General features: G+C 39.9%; 1 protein-coding gene across 2 annotated transcripts in view; it reads left to right on the forward strand.

Annotated features, from left to right (window-relative positions):
* pknox2 (pbx/knotted 1 homeobox 2) overlaps positions 1 to 12,965 on the forward strand; it is a 101,766-nt gene that overhangs the window by 74,462 nt on the left and 14,339 nt on the right. For both annotated transcript variants that reach the window (XM_069165050.1, XM_069165052.1), the window contains one exon: positions 12,467 to 12,638. In XM_069165050.1, the coding sequence (XP_069021151.1) occupies positions 12,467 to 12,638 (172 nt within the window). The remainder of the gene's footprint in view (positions 1 to 12,466; positions 12,639 to 12,965) is intronic.

The raw sequence follows: 12,965 nt of genomic DNA on the forward strand, positions 1-12,965 counted from the left end.
GTCTCACAAACACAAATGGGAGATAGTCCATCAGATATACCGTATGCTATGTGGTGAACACATCATTTATTTAAAGGAACAATTATAGCAGCCGTAATTTAGTTGAACCATAAATTAAGCAGCTTTTTGCTGTTTATGGACATCAATTAAATCTCTCAACCTGATATAACCTAATACACCAAAAACTGCACAGGTGAAACTGACAGCTGCGGTCAGATCCTGTCTTAAAACATATTTTATTAAATTAATTGAAATAATACTCAAACCAAAATACTGCATCTCTGCCACGTAACACCACGTTGGCCTCAGCCGAACTGTGCTGGAAAGAAATGACCCATGGTTGGACTTAATTGCAAACCCCTGACGTCTTTGGGAAAAAGTCAACACCAAATTGCTCTTAACATTCATTTCAGTACTTTGTGTGGTAGCTTGCAGCATTGGTCTGTTTGTGTGTATATGTGTGTGTGTGAGAATTAAAGGCAAATTGCAAAGTGCTCTGGATAAAAGTGTTCATAAATTTTCATTCCATTAACCCTTGGTGAATATCCACCAGGTTAATTATTAGTGTAAAAGTGTATTTTCCTTTTTTAAATCTATACAGAGCTCACCGAGGCCAACGGTGTCCTGATGCTAGCTCTGTGTTTACCACACGTACATGAAATGAATATCTATCTTCTTATATCACTCACATATAAGTATATGTATAGTAAAATGTTAAACTATTCCTTACATACGTTCTTCAGTGGTAAACAAACACGATGCCAAAAAGATACACTCTGAGCACTTTATGAGGAACACCTGCGCGATCTGGTGCAATCCAATACAACAGTTCTGCTATAAATTCCACTTTTATTGAGCTTCTACATTTTCAGTTTTCCTAAGGATGGCCACCATATCGTGGTTTGAATGTGTCAGTGATCTTGGGAGGTGTGTTGTTGAGGGTATCATCCCCATGGCCAACTGGTCCCAGGGGAGAGGCCAGACTAACAGCGGTTCAACATTTTATTCACATTTTCCCCATTATTTAATTGAGTGGACAGCATAATAGGAGAATGCAGAGTACACAATTAATCATAAACATGAAGTCATATTATTAACATTCTGACAATGATGACAAAAAGTGAAAATGCCACCCAGTATCCCTGTATCACCGCCCCTCTAGTGGACTGGCGGGTGTATTACACGCTTTTCTGTGATACTGAATAGAAACTCTGGCAGGTCAGTGCTGCACTTTCACAAAGTTCGGTGGCTTGAAAGAGACACATCGAAACTTAAAATCCAAGCGGCAGAGATGTTCTGACTCTAATGGGCACTAAAACAAAAAGGATTCTACAGCATCGTTTGTGATACCTTGCCGACAAAACAACATAACACAACAACAACAACAACAACAACAACATATTTCAACCTTTACACCTGGACTGATGAAGTGCAGTAAGTGATCTTTTAGAAAATAGCAGGGTCTAAATGATTAAGTTTTAGAGACAAAGGCAGCTGTAGATGATTTACATAACACATTATTAGCACTGGGGTACAGATTAAAATGAGATCTTGAAGTAACCTACCAGTTAAGTAGTGCTGTGAAGAATATGCCTGTTAACGTGTATGACTATCCGTTAAGCTATTGTTATTAACAGTGTGAAGGGATTCACCAGCAGGTGCTTTTATCTGTAACTCGTAAGTGAAGTCCTGGTCGTTCAGTATTCTCAGAACTTTCCAGTGATTTTTGCCCATGCAAGAAGCTAAATGCACCTTGTTACCTTGTTATAAATACAATTAAATTTGATTTCACTTCCATCTCCCACAGTGACACAAATTATGCAAAAAGACACAAATAGCACTCTAATTCTGGTAGAAGCCTGATCCGCCGCTGCTCCTGCCTGTTCATATGGGGGCTGTCGACTTTGAAAAGAGGAAAGCATTGAGAATCAGCATCTCTGCCATTTTTCTTTAATTATTTTTGCAGGAAGACTGTGTTGGCTTTAATGTTTCTTTTCACTAATTGCTGGAATGACAACTTTATGAGGAGATGTGTGGTTCCTTTTCTCCCTTTCTCTGTCTCTCTGCCTACTTTGTTATTAGCAGCAGAGTAAATGTGTGATAGGGTAATTAGCCTAATGAGATGTGGCATTTACTATAAAGATCTCTCTGGATTCTCTGCATCTTATTAAAAAGCAGGCGAGGCTTTTGTTTTTCAGGTTGCAGATGTAGTGTTTGCGGCTGATGGAGGCTGATTCGGCACACAGATAGAAGCATGCGCTTAATTGAAAGAGACATCATAATAGTCCTCTGTGTTTGAAATGTCCTTGTGATTCTCAGAAATGAGTCGCGGAGAAGAGCTGTGTTTACCAGAACAAACTGTTTTAAGGTGACACTTTTATGAGTTTGCTCGACTTAACAGCTCGCTTCCATTACATGTAGAGAACTGACAGTAGGGAATCGATGATTAACAGGAAGGCAAGTGTGCTCTCAGAAGTGTTTACAGGCTGTATCATACATCTGTTGTATACAGGAACACATTTGCTACATTCCTTAATCTCTACACATTATTATAGTAAGAAATAGTGTAGAATAAAATAATAAGAACCAGTTCATCAAACATATTGAACTATGCTTCGCTCACAAAGCGTTTCTTCACGATACGTAACATTTTATTTGCAAAAGGAAGTGAGAGAAAAAAAAGAGTAAAACTGGATTTAATGTGTGTTTTGACAGTGGTGGATCCTTTTTACAATGATGCCAGCGTTGCAGTGCAGAGCCCTGTATGGTGCATATTACCATTCACTTCCCTCCATAGTGGGTCTTTGCTGAAAGCCCCTCTCATGCTGGTCATCCTGGGTATTTTGCATTGAGACCGGATTTAAGATGTTGTGTGTGTATTCATGGGAAGGTTTGCATGCAGTCAAGCCAAAGTTACAGGAATTTATCGAGCCTCGGGTGTGTTCATGCTTGTATATGCATCTGTTGTTAATGGCATAAAAGAAGTGAAGATTTGAAGACCTCTCATGTTGTACGCAACGGGAGGGAGCACTTTTAATTTGAGATGTCCAAGAATGGCGTTCACCACATTTTGTGCTCGCCTGTGTGTTTGTGTGCCTCTATAATGCACCATAAAGTCTGTTTATCCTCACTGCCACAATGCACCAATGCATTCTCCACCACTGTGCTGCTCTTCCAGCGGCGCAGAGCCTCGTGCCGTCTGACAGGCTTAAAACAGGCCGTGCCTCCTCCATTTATCAGGTCAGCATGTGTTGGTGCTCGGCCGCTTCTGAATGCAGGAAACTGTGTCAAAGCTCAAGTGGTTTTATTGGCTGTTTTTTTTTCAGATACTCCTTTTTATGAGTTTCCTCACCGCTTGACTTTAGATGAGAAAGGAAGTCCAAAGTTTATTTCTTTTTTTTTACTTGGTCAATTTAGTAATGCGTGTTATCTTTTTTTGGCACAAGAGTGGCCGACACCGGAGAACACATTTTGTAATTTACATCTGTTAAGCAATACAACAACAACAACAACAACAACAACAACAACAACAACAACAGTCATGTAGTCGGACAAACAGTCAGATGCAGAATATCTGCACGTTTTTATGACTTTTTTTTTTAACAACATCCTTCTCTGATTGGTTAATGCAAGGGTGTTGTTTCTGCTGAGGATACAGGGAGCATCCCCACCTCTTACCCCCACCCCATAATGTACATAGTGTGCTTCTCAGGCAACATAAAGGCAAGCTTATTGATGAAACTTGTTGAAGCTGCATACAGCCTCAAATGCAAAACTGCAGACACGAGTCAATGCTGAAAATAACAATTATATATATTTAGACTTGATAATATCCTAAAAAGACATAAGAAATGAGCATCTGTCAAAAACAATAGATAGATAGATAGATAGATAGATAGATAGATAGATAGATAGATAGATAGATAGATAGATAGATAGATAGATAGATCGATAGATCGATAGATCGATAGATAGATAGATAGATAGATAGATAGGCTGTCTTCACATAGCTTATATAATACAGGTTATAATGATTGGAGGGATGTTGTACAGACCAAAGCCTGGATGGAGATTTTTGGTTCAGGAGCGCTGACAGAAACAAAACCCCGAGTGAAATTCAGGACCAGACATGAGAATGAAAAGGCAAGTTTGAAAAGTGGAGAAAAGGGAGACAGGATTTATTCAGATAGTGCCGGGGGTTCTTTGTATGTGTGTGTGTGTGTGCACCCTTACCCCCCACACACACTCCTCTAAAACAGGGTGTGCTTCAGACATGTAGCCTGGGGAAACGGGGGCCTTGTCAGGAGCAAACGCAGCAGGACTCTACCACAAACTGGCTTCTAATATATGGGGGTGCAGCAGGCCTGATTAGACTGGCAAACAGTGGGGAGCAGCGCGAGTGAGGGAGAGACCTCCATCTCTCTCTCCAACTCCCACACATTCACATAAACACATACCTTCAAACCCCACCCCCACCTCTTTCTGCACCCCCTCGGTGGCCTGCCAGAGTATTGTGAAAGCAGGCAACATGAATTGTTCCTTAGATGACGACGCTGCTTTGATTTGAGCTTGTTTTCATACACTGCTCTACATCTGCAGGTTTAATGTTTTTCATTGTCGGTAGAAAACCTGGTTACTCCAATTCTAGTGATAAAACTCAAATTTAAAGAATAACTCCAGCTGAGATTGAAAGTTCATTCTGGATCCTTGGAAGACATCCGACCTCTCACTGCAGCTGTCCTGGAGCTTTCCAATATACCACACAATCCTCTCTCTCTCTTTCCCCTCATGATTAATTCAGTTAAAGAGCAACTGCATTGGCAGTGGCATCATTTAAGTTAGAAATTCCCAACCAGGGTTACTTCTACAGTAGCCAAAGTTAATGTGGAAAAATAGTTTGAGTGATCTGAAAAAAATAAATAGATTAATATAAATGAAGGGATCTGAGACTATAAGATTTGCAATTGAGAGTTTGTGAAAACTTACCAATTGAGCAGAAGTCTTGACCGAATACTAAATGTACTGTAATGGATAAACAGTTGAAATAAAGAGTCAGTTATGGTTAAAACAGATTACAGCAAAGGTATATAAAAGTGATCGTAGCTTCTGGGTCTGAAAAGTGAGGCCAAGGCGGAAGTGCTATGAAGTGCAATACCACTCGTCAGTAGGTGCCGGCTCAAAAACAAGTCAATAAATGCTTTTCTACAAGTCATAGTGGTTTCATTTGCTAAAATTATTCCTTATTAGATTTCTAATTGTCCATCTGAAAATAATCCCATCATTAATTAGATATTAGGCCTCAAACAGCAGTATGTTTGGGAGAATGATTAGCTTGTCCAAATATGGTCACTCTGGCTGCAAAATAGCGAGATGGCGACTAAAATGTGACACTCTCAGCTCCAAGTCAGCAGTTCACAAACCAATGAGTGACAAATGTTGCCAGTAGTTGATGAATGTTAAGTTAAAATTGAAGACAAATGTTTTAGATAGTAAGCTAAAAGGTATGGATAGACAGGTAAAACAATTAGTTAAAAGTAATAGATAAATAGTGAAATGTCATGGAAAGAGTGATGTATGAATTAAACTGATATATTAATAGCTACCACTCCAAGCGGTGGCAACACAACTCCAACCTGTACCAATTGACCCACATTATTCCAGAACAGAATACAAAAAATATGATACCAATATATCAACTTTCATTTAGTTAATATTGTTAAATAACATCTAGTTAAAATGAATTAAATTTATTGAACGTGAGAAGTATTGTTGATGAAAGGACACTGAAGCTCATCACACAGGCTGTGAGGGTGCGGCAGACAAAAAAAACAAACATTGGGAGTGTTTGAACTGTTTTCCACTTAAGGACATGTCAGGTTTTGCCTTTTTGAAGTGTCGTGTTATCTATTCACACATCAAAAATCAAATGGCACCTGATTTCCCTCCTCAGACTCACCGGTCATAAAGCAGATGCCACTAGTGCTGCAAAGTCCCTCACCTTCATGTTTAAGTCATCACGTTCCCCGCTGGCCTCTGATTCTCCATTTTGGGCTTTTTGTTGGTGACCCAGCACGGTGCAGCGCTGGAGGGTGGAGGGACCGTGCTGACTCCACTCACTGGCCATCCTGTAAATCGCTCTTTTATGGCCTTTGTAATGATCCCCCAGCCGGCAATATCCACTTCGTCGCACTGCAGATAGAACCTGACGCTTCTGGCTGTCGGCATGGGGGTGCACAGGATGGTTGGAGGAGGTAGTGGAAGACTGGAAAACACACATTGCATGAACATGCACTCACATACACACAAGCAGACACATGCGGCTATGTTCACGTTCATAAAAATGCATGCCTTTTCACACCCCATCTACCTTAATCCCGACTTCCTGTGTAAAGGTCATAGAAAGCACCAAAGGGTGGTGTTTTTACCTCGCTCCGAGATGGTGAGATCCAACTGTGCACATGGCAGCCTATGTCATCAAGGATAGACATTTCCTCATGCAAACACTGATTGCCTTGATAGCTTTAGCCTTTACTTCATTTATTCAGAATCTGCCCGTTAACTGGAGAGAATTGGTGACAAAAGTAAGTTTATAATTCCTATAGAGCACCAAAGCTAATTTCAAAACCCTCACATTATCTTAAACATGTCCGGTGAACACCTACAGTTCTGTCAAATGTTCTAAGCTTAGCTTTTAAGACAGGAGAGAATGTGATTAGGGATGTAGCTTTGTCTCACTCAAACACACCAACGTGACAGAAATGATTTCATTTTCCCAGTCTAACTGCAAAATGGCAAACTATGTCTTTTTTGTTTTAAATAATCTGTTCGTGAAATGTTAAAAAATAAATACAGATGTATTAAATTCAGATGAATCCAAGCTTTTACAAAGCTGCTTTTGTCTAAATACAATATTCACCATGTACATGAACAACTTTTCAGCTCAACAACGTCTGTTGCATAAATTCTGTTTCAATTTAATGGACTTTACTGTTTCTGAATGTTAATTAGAGTCAGTGTCATTAAACAAGGAATACTTTTATTGTTTCTGTTTTTAGAAAAGCAGCAGCAGATAAATGAGATGACCCAGTCTGTAGATGTATTATTAGCTGTAAAAGGTAGAAAAAATGTATAATTTACTGTCTTTTAGGGATTTTTGGTCAATCACTTAAAACATAAACTCAGCGAGCAGGTTATTAGAAATATCAGACTGGCTGGGAATTGTATTGTTTTATACAAAAATATATGCTCATTTTGAATTTAATGCCAGCAACACGTCTCAAAAAAGTTGTAACAGCGGCAACACAAGACTGGAAAAGTTGCATAACGGTAAAAAGAAAACACCTAGTCAAACATCTCACAACTAATTCAGTTAATTGGCAACAGATCAGTCACATTGGGTCATAAAAAGAACATCAGAAGGAAAGTCTCTCAGCAGAGAAGATGAGGAGAGGTTCATCACTCTGTGAAAGAGTGAAACAATTTAAAAATAGCGTTCCTCAACGTAAAATTGCAAATAATTTGGGGATTGCATCATCTATAGTCCTAAAATCATTAAAAGATTAAGAGAATCCGGAGAAAGGTTGAAAACCAATATTGGATGGTGGTGATCTTCGGGCCCTCAGGCAGCACTGCATTAAAAACAGACACAATTCTGTAGTGGAAATCACTGCCTCGGCTAAGACACACTTCCGAAAACCATCGTCTGTGACACAGTTCATTACTGCATCCACAAATGCTGTTAAAACTCTACCATGCAAAGAAGAAACCAAAAACGCCGCTGCCCTCTCTGGGCCCGAGGTCATTTAAGATGGACTGAGGGGAACTGAAAACTGCTGTTGAAGTTATGTTGTCGAAACAAGAAACATTTTCTTATTGTAACACAATGAATATATAGAGCTGATGAAACTTCCATATGTTGTTAAAAAAAACAACAACAACATATAAAGCTTTTGCATTTTTGTTTTTTGTTGGCATTGTCAGAAAGGTAATTATTCTATTTTATCTATTTATTATTCAGGACATAGCTGGTGGTTGAGGCATTGGGTTGCACTACATTTCACAGTGTTCCTGCACACATCACTTGTATGTTAATGAATAATGACAACGTTTGATTATCTTTAAAGGGTTGTGTGAGGCAACAGCTTGAGGCACAGTGTTTTCTTGTCTTGAACACATAAGATATTCAGCTGTCATCTGGTTAGCACCTTTAATTGATGTACTTGCTTTGTTTTTAGCTTGGCTACTGTCTGTGTAGTCTGTGTATTTACCAGCCAGTAAAGGTGTTATGTACTCTTGAGCTCTATTCACAATGCCCCTGGGTCTCCGGGCCCCGCAGTGCTACAGACATCCTTGACAGTAGATGTCTTTGAATAGATGTGCTAGTTAGTTTGTGTATGCACTTCTGCCCCTGCATGATGTTTATAAAGCAAATCAACTTGTCTCAAGAGTCAAGCAAAATGTAATTTTGTTGACACCAGTGGGCTGTGATGTCATATTATTTCTTATTTATAGGTATTAACACTAATATAAAAAAATAGGAGGTTAAATAATCTCAGTCCAATTGGCAGACTCAATCACTTTGTGCAACGAAAATAATGTGAGTAAATAACTTAAGACACCATCTGCAGTGTTGAGAGTCACCCTGTTTGCTCTCAGTTATAGTCCCTCTCTTCCTCATCCCCAGCCGCATTCTTCTCCACTCCACCACAAGCTGATATTAAAAAGACAAGGCAGAGGCTCTCCATTCTGCACGTGACCCTCCTGCTTAGTATTCCTGCCACGTCTGGCTGAGGGAGCGGCATTAAATTGGGATCAGGCAGATTAGAGTATAATATAGACGACTATTAAGGGCTGCAAATGAGAGCCATGGGTTAGAGCCTGAGCAGGGGCCCATCCTGCATCCACGCTAGTGCAGTCCCCTGCAGTATGCATTCACCACACACATGCATATATTCACAACAATAACACTGTGTGAAATAAAGGTGAGAAACATATCTCTGGTTGATGATCATCATTAAGTAAACAATACAAAATCAGTCAGACCCTCAGAACAAACAGACTATTCAATAAGCATGTGTTTTATTCAGTTTATTAAACCTTTGTACCACATTGATTGGTCAAGATTCATAGTGACACCCACTTTCATTCACATATTCACACCAGGAAGTGAAGGTGTGCAAGTGGACAAAAGCTGCATGGGTGTTCCTGTGTAGAAACATCAAATCAAGTCTGTTTTAAACCCGTGTCAAACAAAGGCAAAAAGCAGTGGCTGCATTAAAACCTGAGTTTTGGATATCTTACCTGATCATAACAATTATTATACCAAGGGTTCAATGTGATAAACAGTATTGAAAATTCATGAGAACCAGAAAACAGAAGTAAAAAAAAAAAAAAAAAATGTGAGTCACCACTGACCTATGGTTAGCTAGATCTATAGCAAAAGCTCATTTAATCACTTGTAGCGGTTTCCTCAAAATAAAAAGCTTTTTTTTTTTATCACGTTATAACACAGTAGTTAAATAAACCAGTGCTAACAGACCTAGCTAGCAGAGCAGCAATAACTGCTATGTAACCCTTGACTTGGTATAATTCACATAATTTGATTTGGTTAATTTACTTACACTTTTTTTTCAACCTGTATTTCATTACAGACTAATTCACTGAACTAGTTTTTATTAGTTCATATGTACAAGAGAACTAAGGACATTTGATTTGCTGATGCTGTTTTCTGATTTTGCTTGTAAATGGTCTGCACTTGTATACCTTACTTTGCCATATTTTCCTCCCAAATACACATTAGCACACACACACACACACACACACACACACACACACACACACACACTCACACACACACACACACACACACACACACTCACACACACACACACACACACACACACACACACACACACACACACACACACACACACCAGTGGCAACAGAGCTGCCATGCAAAGTGCTCACCTGCCCCTGGGAGCAACTTGGGGTTCAGTGTCTTGCCCAAGGGTACTTCAGCATGTTGAAATGTCCTATGGAGCATACAGTATCTAAATGTTCTATCTATGTTTCATATAGGGTCTGTGACATAGACCTTTTTCACGTTGGAATTTTTGACACAGCAGGAAAAGCAGAGCTGGAATGAATACCATTAATGATGGCTCGGTTCCAATAAAGTGTCCCAGTGAGCCCTGACAGAAGCAGCACCATGGAAGGACGTCCCTTAAGTGGAATGCCCGCCAACATTAATGCACCAGTGCTTTTCTCTGTATGACATCTCTGACTCTGCTTCAGTTCGTTTGGTCTGAACCAAGGAAAAAGAAAATCTTCACACTGTTTTTTGTTTGTTTGTTTTTGTTTTTTTCAAATAAACCACGAGCTGTGAACATGAAGTCCTACCGACTGACAAACACTGAGCCAAGTGGGGAAACTGAATTCTGTTGCACAAGTAACCAAATATAAAAACTGACAGAGGGAGACTTCAGTTACTTCTGTATAAAATGATCTGACGGAGACAAAAAGCAAAAAAGGTGGAGCAGTGTAGTTAGTTTTTGAATTGAAGCTAAAATCATATGTTTACTTTCAGACAATTCTGCAGAGAATCTGCTTTGTAGTCACACCACAAAACAGGAGAGCCTCGGCCCGCATGAGAGACGACTATGCCCTCTCTTTGTAGGTAGTCACAGTCTGACAGTTTCGTCTGGATCAGAGTCGGATCGACAGCCTTAACACTGGCAGAAACAAACCGGAGCAAACAGGCAAATGCACCGGAGTTCATTCGATCAAACCAACAAGGTCAGGCTAAGAGTTCTTTTAAGATGATACATGCCTGCTAGACTGCATTTGTTTTACCAAGATTGCGTCATTCTTCTACAAACAGAAACTTGTGCAATTAAAATAATTGGAAAAATAATTTAAAAAATGCACAAAAACAGGGTTTTAACGGAGAGATAGGCCTACTTGAGAGCTGTCCAAGAGATTAGGAGATGCCAGACCCCTGAATGTGCCTTTAGCTCCAAGAAGTATTTGCATGCCTGTGTTACATTTGTTTGCCGTTTTGAAAGGTAAAATCCTCGTCATTAAATCTGGCTTCATCCCTTGAAAAAGCCTTCATGTAAGTCGTTTTTGGGTTTATTGTGTCCTTATCTCCTCATCATAATCCATTTACAGAGACATACTTTGAGTTCCCTCGGGGTTTTCCTGGAGTTTTTTTGAGTCAAAGGTAACACAAAGTGTATAAGTGTAGCAAAGAGATCACCACTTTGAAACACAGCTTTTTGGAAAACATATATTCATGAGTTCCTGGACTTTTTCTTGTCAGTCAGTATCCTGTTCAGGTTGTTCTCAGATTTGATTGCTCTGCAGTTCTCTGTCACCCTGGCTATTAGGGCAGGGGCTTCCTTCCAAGTGGAAATACTCAATAATTTGGCATATACTACATACAGCAGCGCAGTATGGGCCATTGCACAGTGAATCTCAGGGATCTTATGTGAGTGACATTCCCTATAAAAGGCAGATGGTAAGAATGTAGGTGACACTCTGAAGCCTCGCTGTCACTGAACCATATCCTATCCACTTACAGATCTTTTTTGAGCTCCAGCTGAACCTTGTGCGTATGTTCAGCATGTCCTTTAGGGAATGTCATGGAGCTTCCACACTATTAAAAGTACAGCGAGGGTGGGAGAAGTGCCTTGGAGTGGAACTTATACAGTACGTCTTGAATTATCCTCTCTATTGAGAGTCCCTTAATGTGTCTGCATATGAGACACATTAATGTCGAGAAATTACTACCTGGGCAAAGTAGGTCTGTGCTCGGGCACAGTTAAGTTAAATGTAAATATATGTGTTTATTTGATCGCAGAGTGATGTGTCAATAACACGACTTAAGTCCCATTTGGACTTTATTATTATTATTTTTATTGTTATTTTCCAAGATAGTTGGGGGAATTTTATTATCACGTGCACTGGACAGTGATTATAATCCTGTCCATTTCAACTCCAACCCCAAGTTCGGGGCAAAATTCTACTATTGGCCCTCTTCACAGTATACTCAAATGGACATGGGAAAGTGGTACCATGGGAAGTGGGGCCCCTCTACACCAGCAGACTATTACTGAATACTAAAGAGGGATGTTCCCGAGGACAAATACAGGCAGCAATCCTAAACGTGTACATTTTTAGCTTGAAGTTTACTCATGACTAATTGTAACAACAGCGTTAAGTGAAAGTTCACAGTGTTCCTCTGGGGTGATGGAAATGCTTTCTGGGAAATGTAGGACATCACTAACTGAGGAAAAGTAGAGACGAGTAAGCGCCTGCAAAGGCTCCCAAAAGACGTTTGAAATGTACTGAAATGAGGATTTTCAAGCACCAGTTTTTGGCTTTGTGCAATATTTACTACTAAAACAAAAGCTATAATGAGGAATGCCCTGACATCCTCTGTCCCTCTCTCTGTCTTTCTCCGCAGACATCCGTTGTTCCCCCTGCTGGCATTGTTGTTTGAGAAATGTGAGCAGGCCACACAGGGATCCGAATGCATCACATCAGCCAGCTTTGATGTGGACATCGAAAACTTTGTGCACCAGCAGGAGCGAGAACACAAACCCTTCTTCAGCGAAGATCCCGAGCTGGACAATTTGGTAAGACAACAATTGTGACCACTAACATATGAGAAAGTCCAGTTTAAGGAAGCTGCTCGACTGAACTGAAACAGAAAAGCTGCAGCTCTGGACCGGGGGGCCACCGTGAGAATCCAGCTTCCGTTTCCACCAATTTGTAGAAGAACTGTCATTACAACAATTTTTACAGTAAATGTATGTCAAGGAAAAACAAGTACAAGTGCAAGCTGTTAGCACCCCATTGCAAATACTGTATGTATTTCAGTTCAACAGTGTTATATGAGGTGATTATTGATATCGTGCAGAATTAGACAATTACGAGATGAATGGTATGTCAGGTTTTCTGTA

Source organism: Embiotoca jacksoni, unplaced genomic scaffold (assembly GCF_022577435.1).
Source record: "Embiotoca jacksoni isolate LCO1_2020_lvr unplaced genomic scaffold, fEmbJac1.0.p SCAF_33, whole genome shotgun sequence".
NCBI lineage: Eukaryota > Metazoa > Chordata > Actinopteri > Embiotocidae > Embiotoca > Embiotoca jacksoni.